This window comes from Bos grunniens, chromosome 3 (genome assembly GCF_055505025.1).
Source record: "Bos grunniens cultivar Pamir isolate PY7600 chromosome 3, Bosgru_T2T1.0, whole genome shotgun sequence".
Taxonomy (NCBI): Eukaryota; Metazoa; Chordata; class Mammalia; order Artiodactyla; family Bovidae; genus Bos; species Bos grunniens.
The window spans coordinates 54333490-54349427 of record NC_141167.1 but is presented as its reverse complement, the minus strand read 5'-3'; the positions used below and the strand labels follow the sequence as shown (position 1 = coordinate 54349427).

The 15938-nt window shown below is 39.4% G+C and overlaps 1 protein-coding gene across 2 annotated transcripts in view; it reads right to left on the bottom strand.

Annotated features, from left to right (window-relative positions):
• The window catches only part of AK5 (adenylate kinase 5), a 259382-nt gene that overhangs the window by 56328 nt on the left and 187116 nt on the right, over positions 1–15938 (bottom strand). For both annotated transcript variants that reach the window (XM_086390681.1, XM_086390682.1), the window contains exons 9-10: positions 14489–14531; positions 12122–12166 (exon numbers count right to left, since the gene is read on the bottom strand). In XM_086390681.1, coding sequence (XP_086246807.1) covers positions 12122–12166; positions 14489–14531 — 88 coding nt within the window. The remainder of the gene's footprint in view (positions 1–12121; positions 12167–14488; positions 14532–15938) is intronic.

Genomic DNA, 15938 nt, shown 5'->3' with positions numbered 1-15938 from the left:
TGAGAATATAAAGTTGGTGCAATGTTTCTAGAGGGCAATTTGGTAATATAAATAAAAAGTCTTAAAAGTTTTCAGGTCAGTGGATTTATCCTAAGAGGAAAAATAATGTTTTTGTTATATAGATATTCACAACATTTTTATTTTATTTTAATTAACATTTTTTTATTTTTAAATTTTATATTTTTGGCTGTGCTGTGCAGCACATTGTATCTCAGTTCCTCAGTCAGGGATCTAACCTGTGCCCCCTGTGTTGGAAGTGCAGAGTCTTAACCACTGGACTGCCAGGGAAGTCCCCACAGTATTTTTAATTAATTAAAAAAATTTTGGTAAAATGCATGACATTAAACTGAATACATTATAATATAGCAATACAAAGAAATAGTATGTGGTCATTAAAATGATATATTGAAAGAAAACAGATAAAAACTAATACAGTGCGATTCCATTTATATAAAGTTCAAAAATATCTATGACATTCTTTGCAGGGGGCAGTGAATAGAAGAGGGCACAGGGGGACATAGCCAATGCACCTCCAGGGAAGTCCCCTCATTATATTTTATTGAAAGTTTCCTGGATGGAAAAATATCTCCTCCCTTGCCTTCTATGACACCATTTTTTCTTGTTTTCTGCTTTTTTCTCTTTCATTCTCTGGCTCTGGCAGAGGTATTTCCAAGCCTCCAGATCTCAAATTTCCTCTAGCCTCCTTCTACTCAAGCCCATTGGGCGATCTCTCCTGCATACATGGCCTCACCTAACATTGCTGTCCTGCTGAATTCCATGTCTCTATCTACAGCCAGAACTTGCATTCTAGGTACCAGATCTCAAAAACCTCTTGTTTAATGGACTGTACTTCTGGATGTCCCATTAACATCTCAATTTTGAAATGTGTAAAACTGAACTCTCTATGACTCCCCCAAATCCACTTCTTCCCACATTCCTTATCTCCTTGAATGGCATCTCTTGCCACTTTCTACCCCCTCACGTCTGGGGCTCCCTCTTGCACACTTGTTCCCTCTCTGTGCCACAGGCCCATCCCAAGTTTTTTTCCCACTTGCACTTGGCCAATTCCTTTTCTCCCTCAGGACACAGTTCTGATGTCCCCTCCCCACCCCATCATGCCCACTTCGTCTTTCTCTCCACCACCTATGCTTCTGCCACTGCATGTACCAAGCTATTCTTTGTCACCTTTCTACAACACAAAGTCCTTGAGACCAGGAAGCCTTGCCTCTCATCTTTGTAAGCTTAAGTCTATCATTTTGTGTATATCATTTGATATATAGCAGAAACTCAAAAGCCTTGCCTCTCATCTTTGTAAGCTTAAGTCTATCATTTTGTGTATATCATTTGATATATAGCAGAAACTCAAAAAAGATGTCAAATGAACTAATGAACGTAACCCCAAAATATATATATACCTAATGGGAGAATTTAATTAGTGGCAGGGGAACAGATTTATCATTAGGGGAGTTTAAGCAACCGCCTTAAAGTCTATGTATCATTTAGCATAGGCTATTTTTTCTTTCACCTCAATACTGAATCATTGAGATTAATACAGAGTCAAGGGCTCCGTCTAACCCAGGAAAAAACCCCAGAAGCACCAAGCTTCCTCAGGTCCAACCAGCACCAAATCCTCAAATATTTGCTAGTTGTTGCCCTTGGCCTTCGGAAACAGTTTTCATGGGGCTCACAAAAAGATACTCACAATATGTCTTAGTAAAAGATGCAATGTATATTCTGAAATCATTGTGCTTTGGGAGGGGTTCGGTAATGATTCAAATAATTTCATGGGTTCAAATTGCTTTCTCTTTTGAAGTTAATACATAATTTCATTAGATATCACCTCACAGTGGTCAGAATGGCCATCATCAAAAAAATCTACTAACAATAAATGCTGGAGAGGATGTGGAGAAAAGGGAACCTCTTGCATAATTGGTGGGAATGTAAATGGATACAACCACTATGGAGAACACAATGGAGATTTCTTAAAAAACTAGGAATCAAACTACCATATGACCCAGCAATCTGACTCCTGGGCATATGCCCTGAGAAAGCCATAATTCAAAAAGACACATGTACCCCAGTGTTAATTGCAACATTACTTACAATAGCCAGGACATGGAAACAACTTAAATTTCCATTGACAGAAGATGGATAAAGAAGATGTGGTACATATGTACAGTGGAGTATTACCCAGCCATAAAAAGAAATGAAATCGAGTCATTTGTAGTGATGTGGATGAACCTAGAGTCTGTCATACAGAGTAAAGTAAGTCAGAAAGAGAAAAATAAATATTGTATATTAATGCATATGTATAGAATCTACAAAAATGCTACTAATAAACCTATTTACAGGGCAGGAATAGAGATGCAGACATAGAGAACGGGTTTGTGAACACAGAGGGGGAAGGAGAGGGTGAGAGGAATTGAGAAAGTAGCACTGACTTATATGCACTATCATGTGTAAAACAGATAGCTGGTAGGAAGCTGCTGTATAACACAGGGAGCTCAGCCTGGTGCTCAGTGACGACCTAGAGGGGTGGGAAGAGGGGTGCAGGAGGGAGGCTCAAGGGGGACGGGACATATGTTTACACATTGCTGATTCACGCTATTGTACTGCAGGAACTAAAATGACATTGTAAAGCAATTATACTCCAATTAAAAAAGTAAAATTTAAAAAGTGCTTTTACCAAAAAATGGGATTTCACATAACTGGTAGAGACATAGCTGGGGCACTCAGAGTTCTTTTCATCGATACGCATTTGTCATTATTTTGTCATTGTTTTCAGACATCAATAGCTAGATATAAAGGAACAAAGTAAAACGGAAAATTGAAGTACTTATTAAAATAATTATGGCAAACTCTTCCCTCATCTACCATATTCTTACAGTTCACCTAGATTTAGGCCTCCTCATCATATATTTACATATGCTTCTAGAGCATGTGCTTTGAAGTCTGAAAAACTTGTTCTGAGAGGAAAGTTACTTAACCTTCCTAAACCATTCCTTCAACAGTAAAATGGGGAAGAATATGAGTACTGATGATTGGTCTGAGGATTAAATAATATAATATGTATAAAGATGCCACAGTGTATGGAACATAGTAAGTCCTCATTATATGTTAGTTTTAATATTGCTATGTGGTAAATAAAATATTTTTGAGGTAGAGGATGGGAACTTTGGCTTATTCAGTTGCCTTCACACTTCATTTCCCTGGGGTCATGTCTCTATTGTACGTGCTTCCAATTGAGAAAACAATTGGCAATATGTCAACTCATTGGCTACTCAAACTTGGGGCGAACAGAGACCAATATTAATTTGCCATGTAAAAGAAATCCAGAGAGGCTAGGAGGGGAGTGTCCAAAATGGCAGAGTAGAAGGACCCTAAGCTCATCTCCTCTCACGAGCATACCAAAATCATATCACTCTGCAGAATGACCATTGTTGAAAAAGACTTAATCCTACCAGAAAAGTTCCACTACAGCTAAAGACATAAAGACAGAACCATGACGAGACTGTTGGAGGTGCAGACTCAAGATTTAATAAAATCTCACACCTTCAGTGGACAACCCACAAACCGGAGAATAATTATGTTATAGAGAGGCTAAGGGATAGGTTCAAGGGCACACATGGCCTGGACACAAACACAGGATTTTGGGTGTTCTCTCATCGCCAGTGCTGGGTTTTGAGTCTGTAGTGTCTGCCAGTGTCCACTGACCATTCTTCGTGAGTCTTGGAACAAGCAAAAGGGGGCTTTCAGTGAGTTAAGCCTGAAGACATGGCCTTGACTGAGTGAACAGGCTCAGTACCTAAAACTTCATGAGGTGACTCTGTCTGTGAGTTAATGGTATTTTCAAAAAGATCTCAATAAGTGGGTAGGGAGACAGTGAGTATGAGGCTGTGAGATCTTCACTTTACCTGGTAAAACTTACTCACCTGTGCTCTTTCCTTTGTTAGCAATAATTAGTCCTCCTGGTGGACTCCACTAACTCAGCAACATTTTTATTTCCTTTGAGGAAGTAATTTTAAAAACGTGGGAAAAAACCCTTATGCCATGTCATGCAGTGTTCCAAGGATTGTTTAATGTCTCTTTGAACCTCACAGTTGTTTAAGCATAGTGAACCCTTTATTAATTTGATCTGTTTAAGTGAAGAAAGTGTTTTGTTCTAGCCAAACCATACTTAGAGTTTTTTTGCAGTGAAAAGGTTTATATAATTAAGTAGGTTTATTGTCAGCACACAATGCCTGCATTTCTCCAACATTAGAAAGATACCCACTGGTGTGTAAATGTAACTGAGGTTGTCTTGGAAAGTGGCCCAATGTTTCTCTTCCATTACTCCCATCTTGAATGGCCTGGACTTTGAAAATATAGGTGTTGGTCAGAGTGAGTGTCAACACTCACCTGGGCCCCTTCAGGGGAGAAAGAGCTGAGGCGATCACACGACTATGTCTAGAACAGCATGGTCTCTCGCAGTTAGGGCAGCCGGGCCTTGGAGTCACATGGGAATATTTCTCTATGTGAGCCCAGCCTAGCTCATGAGTTGGGTGTTTTTTCTTCATAGTGGAAACTCAACCAAGTCTAGTGTGGGTTTTCTTAGTCTAATCTAGTGATTTCTGATAGTCGGAAATCTTGATGGTCCAGTTCTTTGTGTCCTTCTCCCAACTCCTATGTTAAATCCTAAAGGCCCATGTGATGGTATTAGGAGGTGGAGCCTTTGGCAGGTGTTGAGGTCATGAGGGTGGAGCCTTCATGAATAGGATTGTTGTTGTTTAGTTGCTAAGTCTTGTCTGACTTTTGGACTGTAGCCTGCTGGGCTCCTCTCTCCATGGGATTTTCCAGGCAAGAATACTAGAGTAGGTTTCCATTTCCTTCTCCAGGGGACCTTCCTGACCCAGAGATCTAACCTATGTTTCCTGGATTAGCAGGCAGATTCTTTACCACTGAGCCACCAAAGAAGCCCCGTGAATAGGGTTAGTGGTAAAGAATCCACTTGCCAAGCAGGAAATGCAAGGGATGTGGATTCGATGTCTGGGTCAGGAAGTTCCCCTGGAGGAAGAAATGGCAACTCACTCCAGTATTCTTGCCTGGAATATTCCATGGACAGAGGAGCCTGGTACTACATATCCATAGGACCACAAAGAGTTAGACAGGACTGAGCACACATTATATTACAAACTAATACATTAATAAGCATTATGTTATAAACCAACAACATAACATAATGAAGAGGTGAATAATTTAGAGTCAGACACGACTTAGGGGCTAAACAACAATAATCACAGTTAAGCTATTATCTATTACTTGGGGCCTCCCTGGTGGCTCAGAGGCTGCAGAGAGCTCCCGAGCCCCTTCCACCATGTAAGGACACTGTGAGAAGATGGATACATAGGAGCCAGGAGATGGGTTCTTGCCAGTCACTGAATCTGTTGATGTTCTGATCTTGCATTTCCTGTCTCTAGAACAGTGAGAAATAAGTTTCTGCTTTTTAGTCTATGCCATGTCTAAGCCCAAGTGGACTTAGACAAGCTCAAAGTTCAGTCTCCAAGTCAGGGCTGTCTCCCGTTGGAGGGTTTTCTTTGCTCTTCCTCTAGTCCTAGTCTTGCCAGTGCTGTTGGGCCCTGAGGCGTCCCCTCTACCTTCCATTCAGCCCTGCTCTGGAGTCTCCAGCGGACCTCCTGATGCATTCCTCTTTCCCAGCTCTAACAAGCACCCACACTTTCTTTTCAGGCCTCCCTTGCACCACTGGGTACAGAGAAACATTCAGAACCTTTCCAGACCCACAGGAGCCCAGAGAAAGGGGGACTTTCAGGAGATGCACCCCTTTTCCCTGACCACTTCCTCCTATTTGTAAGGTTCTTTGCTTTTCAAAGGACAAGTCAAAACAAGGCACAAGGGACTATTTTCCTCCAAGATCTTCCAAACCCTAAGTCTGGGGGTTTTTCATACAGCTGCTCAACAACGCTCCCCCAAATCCAATTAACCCCAGGTTTCTCAAAGTGTGGTTCACAGACTCTGGTCCCCTGTTTTCATTACAACACTAAGAGGTTATTTGCTTTTCACTGATGGTGAAAAAGCACTGGCTGTAAACCTGCAGTGCCAATAAAAGCCAATTATTCTAGTATTCTTCACCACCATAAACTCACAGTGAAAGAAAGAAAGAAAAAAAATTGCCAGTTTTACTTAAGAATGCTCTTGATGATGCAATGAAAAAGTTTAATGTGGACCCTTAAATACTTGTCACTGTAATATTTTGTGTGACAAAATGGGAAGACGTGTTGATACTTCAGCACACCAGGTACTTTTAATGGTTTTCTCAAGAAAAGCACCGTGTGATTGCTTGAGTTGTGGAACTAGCTGTTTTTTTAGTTGAACGCATTTTTCCCTTCTGAAAGACTGAATGACTGATAAAACTCTGGTTTTTCAGACTTGAGTATCTGGCAGACATTTTCTAGAAAAGTAATAAAGTAAGTTGGTCACTTCAAGGAAAACAACTGGCAGCATCTTTGTTAATAATAAAATCCAAGCTTTTGACCCTGGATCCACCACTTATTTGCAAATTACTTAACTCTCTGATGTCTTACTGGAAAAGTAGGATGGTGATAATATTCCAGACAGTGGATACAAGTATTAAGCAAGATAACATTATAAAGCATTTTATACAGTGCCTGCTGTGTATTAAGTAAGTGTGCAATAAATATTGGTTTCTATTATAGCTCGATCAAGTTAAAATAATCAGATTTGGTTTCCATTTGTAATTTGACCAAATATCCGAGTCAGTTCTACCAAAAATGTTAACCTGATCCCCAAGAAAATCCTTGCTAAAAATTAGATTTATTCTTGTTCTTTAATAAGAGGTCAACTGTAAAATCACAATAGACCATAGTAAAATGACAGGCATTGAGATAATAGATTTTAAGCAAAAATTCTCATTTGTCTAATCTTTCTCCAGGAAGTAAATAGGAAAAGTAGGGCAGTGGTTAGAAAATGCACAGAGTAACACAAAATATTACACAAGTACTTCCCAAAGCTTACTCTGTAAAAGCAGTGGATGAGCACCAATACCAAAATACACAAGGCCACCTGTGTTCCTGCTATCCTGAAAGCCACAGCCATTGAATGATGTCTTGATTATTATGCCAGTAGTCTGCTTATTTAACTTATATGCAGAGTACATCATGAGAAATGCTGGGCTGGAGGAAGCACAAGCTGGAATCAAGATTGCCGGGAGAAATATCAATAACCTCAGATATGCAGATGACACCACCCTTATGGCAGAAAGTGAAGAAGAACTAAAGAGCCTCTTGATGAAACTGAAAGAGAGTCAAAAAGTTGGCTTAAAGCTCAACATTCAGAAAACAAAGATCATGGCATCTGGTCCCATCACTTTATGGGAAATAGATGGGGAAATAGTGGAAACAGTGTCAGACTTTATTTTTCTGGGCTCCAAAATCACTGCAGATGGTGATTGCAGCCATGAAATTAAGACGCTTACTCCTTGGAAGGAAAGTTATGACCAACCTAGACAGCATATTAAAAAGCAGAGATGTTAGTTTGCCAACAAAGGTCCATCTAGTCAAGGCTATGGTTTTTCCAGTGGTCATGTATGGATGTGAGAGATGGACTATAAAGAAAACTGAGCACCAAATAATTGATGCTTTTGAACTGTGGTGTTGGAGACGACTCTTGAGAGTCCTTTGGACTGCAAGGAGATCCAACCAGTCCATCCTAAAGGAGATCAGTTCTGGGTGTTCATTGGAAGGACTGCTGTTGAAGATGAAACTCCAATATTTTGGCCACCTGATGGGAAGAGCTGACTCATTGGAAAAGTCCCTGAGGCTGGGAAAGATTGAGGGCAGGAGGAGAAGGGGACACCAGAGGATGAGATATTTGGATGGCATCACTGACTCGATGGACATGGGTTTGGGTGGACTCCTGGAGTTGGCGATGGACAGGGAGGCCTGGCATGCTGCAATTAATGGGGTCGCAAGAGTTGGACACGACTGAACGACTGAACTGAACTGAACTGAAGTCTCTCACTTCACCTGTAACATGAGATGATTGTCCAAGCACTTCTTGGACACTTCTTGAAGCACTTCTACCAAGGCTTCGGGTACAGATTAATGGGAATTTAGGCTATGTTACATTTGGGGAATAGGCAGGCCATGAAAAGCAGAGAAGAGTAAAAGAAGCCAAAATAGTTTGGATAATAGCAAGATAATGATTGAGAGATTTATAAAAGAAAAAAGGAAAGAAATGTACCAGAAAAGGTTGTGAAAAACTGTAGGAGCCTGTTAATGGGATGTCATCTTTATGATATTTTTACATTTTCCAAATAATTTTCTGTTTTCGACAATGACTGCATCCCAGTCTTGTACATCAGCATTGTCCTTATATCTTGTTTGTGAGCAACCTTAGACTCTTTTTCAATCTTTTTGATCATCAGGCTTTATCCTGTGAGATCCCTTATCTAGTCTTTGGAAGGCATTTCTCTATAAATAGATACAGAATCCGTTCTTCATGAACAAAGAGGTTGTAATAGTCACACAACATTCAAAGGGCTAACAAGGTCCATCTTCGTCACTTTCCCTTTGGTCAGACGGTACACTCTCCCTGAACACTTTTTTGACTCAGATGGCAGGCAGTGCAATTACTTGTCCCCACTTAAAACTATTTTGCAAATGAGCAAGAAATAGCCAGCTTGAGGATGGAGAGGAGTTGGTGTTGCTTGTTCTCTGTAAGAAGGCAGCAGCCATATGGTATAAGAAGTGTCTGATTAGGCTCACAATTAACCTAAAAGCTCTCCTGCCAGAAGCAGCTACAACAGCAGCAACCTGTCTGTCAGTTCCAGTCCAGGAATTCTAACTGCTATTTCAGTTGTTATGGAAACTGACCACACTGCTTCCTAAAAAATTCACTATTCCAGCAAATATTAGTCATTCTGGGGCATCTAAATGAGTGATGCAGACACAGGGATGGAGGAGCACAGAGGAGGAAGGCTAGAGATTAGAGAAGACCTCACAGAGACAGGCTTCCCTGGTGGCTCAGCTGGTAGAGAATCGCCTGCAATGCGGGACACCTGGGTTTGATCCCTGGGTGGGAAGATTCCCTGGAGAAGGGAAAGGCTACCCATTCCAGCATTCTGGCCTGGAGAATTCCATGGACTCTGTAGTCCATGGGGCCGCAAAGAGTTGGAGTGACTTTCACTTCACACAGAGACCTGACTTTGGAGCAGAATTAGCCAGGGGAGAAGACATTTTAAGAGAGAGGACTGGCAAAAGTGAGGGAACTTCAAGAGATAATAGTGGTGCAGGTGGGCTTGGGGTTGAAGACTCGTGTGGGTGGAGTGGAAAAGGGGAAGACACGTGGAAAAGGGGAAGCTGACTCTTGTGGATTAAAGCTCATCAAAACTGTTATGGGTGTATCGATGGCATCCTGAGTATTTTTATGAGCTACAAATTGACCTGCAACAATACAGCCTTAAAATACCATCCTGCCATCTGCTGAGAAAGTACTGTTGACCCTTGAACAATGCGTGGGGTGCTATAGGGGTGCACCCCTATGCACCCCCACCCCCCGCCACACAGTTGACAATCCATGTATGACTTGGATTGTCAGTTCTCTGAATACTTTGTTCCTATGACTCCATGATTCCGAATCAGTGGATTTACCCAACCTGGGCTAGGTAATACTGTAGTATTTACTATTTAAAAAAATCAGTGCATAAGTGGCTCTGGGCAGTACAAAGCTATGCTATTCAAAGCTTAACTGTATTTAGAACAAAGGTGTTAATTTTCAAGCAGAATCCAGTAAGCAGCCTAGAAGAAGAACCATCTTTTTTTCTTTTATTGCAGTTGCTTTGTACCTTCTACAGTGCAAACAGTAAGCTGAAATCTTTTTTTTTTTTTTTTTTTACTATAACAGTGACTGAATAACAAGTTGAAGTACAGGAGAGTTTGGTTGATATACATACATATAAAAACAAATCCTTTATTCAGGGAAGCAGTTCTTAGTGTGGTCTGTGGACCCTTGAGGGTCTTAAGGTTTGTCTGATGCCATATTTATATCATACTATTTCATTTTCTGAAGGGCACAAAGTTAGTAACAGGTGAGCTGAGATCTTTGGCTAGACCTGGCTAGATAGAAGCAGTATTTGAAAATACAATCGAAATTCAACTATAGTGCTAAACAACAGGTGAATCTGAAATAATATTATTCCCAGAGACAATAACAACAACCACAAAATATGCTGTACTATTTTTAAAAGCTTCTTTTTGTATTATTAAAAATACAGACTTCTATGTGATAGTAAAGACTCAATCTTTGGATTCCTGAACTTCAAGTTTAGAAAGTCTCCCCTCTTCCTATTTGGCCCCTAAGATAAAAGCTGAACAGAAAAAGTATAATTTATTGTGTATAGTCTAGATGCCCAGGTAATTAATTAAAATTTGTGTGGAAAGGGGAATTTCCTTCAAGATTGTGATGTGAGCTTCTCTTCAGTAAGGAGTAGATATAATGTGCTTCAAGTTTCTGAAAAGAATGTGGAATAAGTGCAACAACAGTCCATCCAGCTCCCTGGACTAAGGTCAGCTAGAGACAAGCAGGTCAGGAACAAAACTCAGTTGAGCTTAAGAATTCTCAGCACTTAGACAACGCTGTTCTCTTGGCTAGAATTCTTCTTCCTCTCACCTCCTACTAATCTTTTCAGTCACCCATCGCTTCTTTTAGTTGCCTGCTTAAATATCACTTCCACAGGGCCTTTCCTGATTACCCATTTTTTACCCCAAACACTCTACCTAACTTGTTCACTGTTTCAGCTCTTTGTTTCCTTCCTGATGCTTTTCAAGGTGTGTGATAATAATTTGATAAGTTCTCCTTTTCCTCTAAGATGGAAGCTCTGTGATCCCTGCTCACTGTCCAGCACAGGTCCAATATTCAGTAAGTAGCTGGTGGCTGATTAAACATGGTGGACAGTCTGGGGTGGCAACCCACATAAATTGGTGGTGGGATGCGGAAGGCCCTGGAATGGGGAACTACAGCCGTGGACCCTGATCTCCTTTCTGCCACCAGTTGTTAGCATGACATTGATCAAATCCCTTAAAGTCTCTGGGACTCAGTTTCCTCATCTGAAAATGAGGGAGATGTACTGAGAGATTTCCAAGGAAGCATCCTGACTTCAGAGTGTAAGATTCTAAGTGTATCTGATTATTTTTCTAGGGTGCTGATAACTGTTGTTTTTTTTTTTTCCCCACTCACTGAGGAGGTGTGGACCTTTTCATTATTTCTGAATATAAATAGGTATTTTCTGAAAAATGTACGGGTGGGTATATTAACTTTTCTGTAGACTTCAGGAACTAGAAGGAAAAGCACTAAGTTTTCGGAGGTTCTCTGACAACGCTTTGTCCTATTCTGTGTAGTTTTAATGCTGCACAACTAGACCCATGAGAAAAACTGGAAATCTGGCTCTCACACTAATTAGCTCTATGACCTTGGACAAGGTCCTTAAACTTCTGAGGCTCACTTTTCTTGTCTGTGTAATAGATATGTAATAGGGATGGATTGCCAACCTATAGGATTGTGTAAGGACCAAAGGAGATAATTTGGAACTTGATAAGTGTTCAGAAAATGCTGGTTAAACCCAAATGAATGTTATCCCATAATGAGTTTCCCAATGAGTTTCACTGTACGAGAGCATAAAACCAACAAAATTGTTTTTATTGTTAGCTACATGGAATGCAGGGTATGGTTATTAAGGTATATTTGAATGTGTGGTCACTGATGTATATAGTTCAGGGAGGAACAGGTCATTGTTCAAACAGAAAAGGTGTTAGATTTTAACAGACGGCATCCTCTTACCCATGGGATTATAATATATTTTATTATCATAGAACTAAATTCAGGAGTTTGCCATTCCTTAGACTCCTGCTTTGTCTCTGCTGAAAAGACACAAAGCCAGAGCAATATAAAACTGTATAAATGAGAGGAAAAATATGGAATCCTCAGGGGTATAATCTTGACTAAAAAAGGTGCAGGTCTTCAAAAACGGTTGAGAAATGAATAGTCTTCCTTCTGTACCACATTGTTATAATCAGCAGTTACAACTGAAAATTTGAGAGCTGTTACTCACCAATCATGAAAATAATTTTACACTTTTTCAAGTCTTCCATGAAACCTTTAAAATAAGAATAATTTAAGTTATACAGCAAGAAAAACTGTATTGAAACCCTGGTTTTATAATGTATAGTGTAGTATTATATAATATTCTATTCTGTATTATAGTATACAGTATTATCTATCTATCTGTCTGTATATATAATACATATAGAATAGAGCATAGAGATGAAACAAAAATTACAAAGGTGGTGAGTGAGAACTCAATCTTGGGAGCCACTGCTTTAAGACAAAGAAATGATTAGGGATTTTTGGCAAAGTGCAAAACTCTATAGAGTCTGTGGAGCCCTAAAAGATTTCCAGTTGTCATGTGGTGTCAGGAGGTGTTTATTTATATACACAATGCTACATTTCGGCAGGAATCCACTGTTGAGTGAGTGAAAGGCCCAACTTCACCAGAGAGAGACAGAGGTAGAGAGGGGGCAGGTGGGAGGGGGAGAGAGTGGTGCGTGAAGAATTGAGTTCAGGGTAGAAGAGGAAGAAGACAAGGGAGAAAGAGCTGGAAATAGAAGCAAAAGGTGAACTTGGGGGTCTTTGCAACCATTTGTTTTTCACACTAAAGGGCTTTTTTTTTTTTTTTTTAATTAAACAGACGCTTCATTCTTTTTACAGAATAGCCCATGGTGATGGGAAAATTCTATATTATCTGGAGCCTTCCATTAAGGCAATGTGGGAGACCTGGGTTTGATCCCTGAGTTGGGAAGATTCCCTGGAGAAGAGAATGGCTACCCACTCCAGTATTCTGGACTGTGCAGTCCATGGGTTTGCAAAGAGTTGGACACGACTGAGTGACATTCACTTTCACTTTCATTAAGGCAGATAGAATAATGCTCTCAACATGTTGGGCCAAATAGTCATTTCAAGTTCTTCAGACTTTCAGTTTACTTTTTTTTAGTTTACTGTTATGGAATTGAGCAACTTTTAATCTATTTATAATGTAGGACAGTGGTTGCTATTATTATTACTATTAGTAGTATGGTTCTATATTAGTCCAGTTTTAACAAAGAATGATGATACATTCAGATAATGTGGTCATTACAAATTAAGTTTATATGAAGTTTTTAATGACACGGGAACATGCTTATGTTATGATAAGCACAAAATATTGGAGATAATGTTTGTATATACACATGTATTCTCAGCTATGTAAAAGTAGGTATATAGACAATACACTGGAATAAAAATAAACCAGAATGTTAACTGTTCTGATTTAGAGGTCATAAGGTTTTAGATGGCTCTTATTTTCTAGCTTAAAAAGTTTTCCACATGAATGTATGTTAATTCTGTAACCAGGAAAAAAGGAGACTTTATTCAGCAATCAGTCAATCCCTCTCCAGTTGGGACTGAGTTGATTATTTGCACTTGGCTCAGGTTTAAGTGCCTTTTTCCCATGAATCACCATGATGTCATTGGGTGACTGCAATCTTCACATACTGCTCTTGCCATTATCATCAAATGACACTCTATCTACCTCCTCATGCTCATGGATCAGCAAGATTAGAGCTGGGGTTGTTTAGAAAGCCAATTCACTTACTTGTATGTGCTCACAGTCAATGTAAATATATTTCCATGGACCATAATTATAACAACATTTATTACAGAGTAGAAATGTTAGCAGGTAATTTTCCTAGAGCAATCATAAACGTTATCTTCTTTGGACAAAGTCAAATTTATGTTATTTTCTATTTCCAGTTTCATGTGGAGCTAATAATGGTTTTTAGTTTTTAGTTTTGGCAAGACTTTTAATGTGACAAAATTATGAAGTAGTATAATTTGGGTGATTCTTAGGTTGTATCCCAATGGCACACTACAGAGGAGCAACATTATGCAGGAAAAGGACTTTCACTTTCACTTTTTAGACTTAAAAGTCTAAAAAAGGACTTTTATTAGACATTCTTCTAATAAAATTTGAAGAATGTTGAATTAAAGTTAGCCAGTTCTCTTTCCTGCAGGACATGTGGGAGCCTTGCTGTGCTCCTATATATGTGAATCTTCCAAAGAGGATTGGGTGTTGTGTTTTTCAAACATTTTCACCAGTTACAAAGAGCATGAACTCTTTGAGCATCCTCTCTTCACTGAGCATCTCGGGGCTCATGTCCTCTGGGAGGTGAGGAAATACATCACTTAGTAAGGCATCACTTTGGTTCTTCACATGGACCAAGAGGGGAGAAATCCAGAATTCCAATCATAATCATGATCCCTGGCTGAGGGAAAAAAGTACATGCTCTTGGTAGGTTATTATCTCTTAGTGGTGTTTAATAAAAAAGATATGCTCAGAGCTACTAAAATGACAACTTTAGTCTGATCAGTAAAGGAAACTCACCTCCCATGGTGTCTTCTCCGAACACATTTAACTGGTCATCACCCTGTTTATTAAAAAAATCAAAATATTAGATGATAATACCAACAAGCATTGTGCTAAACTTCTTGCCGAGATGAATATACTTAACCTTCCAAACGGCTCTGTGAAAGAGGTACCATAACTGCCCACCTTTTACAGATGAAAACCATACTTATATCAAGAAGTTAGCTGCTCACAGTCACATAGCGAGGAACAAAGCCTGGGCTTCAACCTGGGCTGTTTGTGTCCAGAGTTAATGCTCCTTGTAACTGGTACAATATCATGCCTTCTTTTCCTTCGTGCATAACTACCTGTGGTCAGAAAAGCTGATGTAAAGAAGACAAAACCCTTAAGGACTTGAAGCTCACTGATAGGTGGAGTCACAGCTGCTTCACAAATAACTCCATGATTTACAGCTAGACTTAGCAAACTTTCTGGAAAGCACCAGAGAGTAAACATTTTCAGCATTGGGAGCCATGTGGTCTCACTATTTAGCCACCAGCCATACTTTGCTAATCCCGGAACGAAAGCATGAAATAAAGGAAGTTGGAATGACCAGATTTGATTGCCTCCCTTTAAAATTTTCATTTTCATTTTTAATCAAACAGTTACTCCATTCTCCTTATAGAAAAATACATGGTGTTTGGGGAAAAATCCAGAAAGAAAATTTGTAAAATTGCATTGGTGATTAATGACTGGTGACCTGAATGAGAAGGAAGTCCAAAAGGGAGGGGATATGTGTATATGTATGGCTGATTCATTTTGCTGTAGAGTAGAAACTAACACAACAATTTAAAGTAACTATACTCCAATAAAAATTAGTTTTAAAAGAGGTACTGGTGAGATTCCTCACTCCTACCTGTGTCTCCATACACCCCATTTTCTCACTTCCTCATTGCTTGTAGGTAACCACTCACAGGGTTTTTTTTTTTTTTTTTTATCTTTCCATACACACAAAAGTTGATTTCCAGATATCTATGGATACACTTGAGTGTAAGTATAGAATCTTATCCCCTGCACTACACAGAAAGAAGCAAACATTACATGTGCACATATGTTTGTAAAACACATGCTAATCTATGATAACACTATTCCTCCCTTTGCTTTCTCACTTATCAATATATTCTGGAGAAGTTTCTGTACCAGTACAGATGTTCTTGGTTACACAGTGTTCTACTGTATGGAAGGTACCATAGTTGTTATTATTTCTAACTAGTTCTTTATTGATGGACCACTGAGTTGCTTGCAATCTTGGACTATTTTTCAAAAAGTAGAACAAAGAATAAACTCACATAAATGGCATTTCATATGTACATACTTGTAGGATAAATTCCCAGAGAGGGGGCTGTGCAAAGAATAAACATATTTATAAGCTGATAGATTTTCCAAACCATTCTCCCTAGAGATTGTATAGTTTTTCAGGGACAACCTT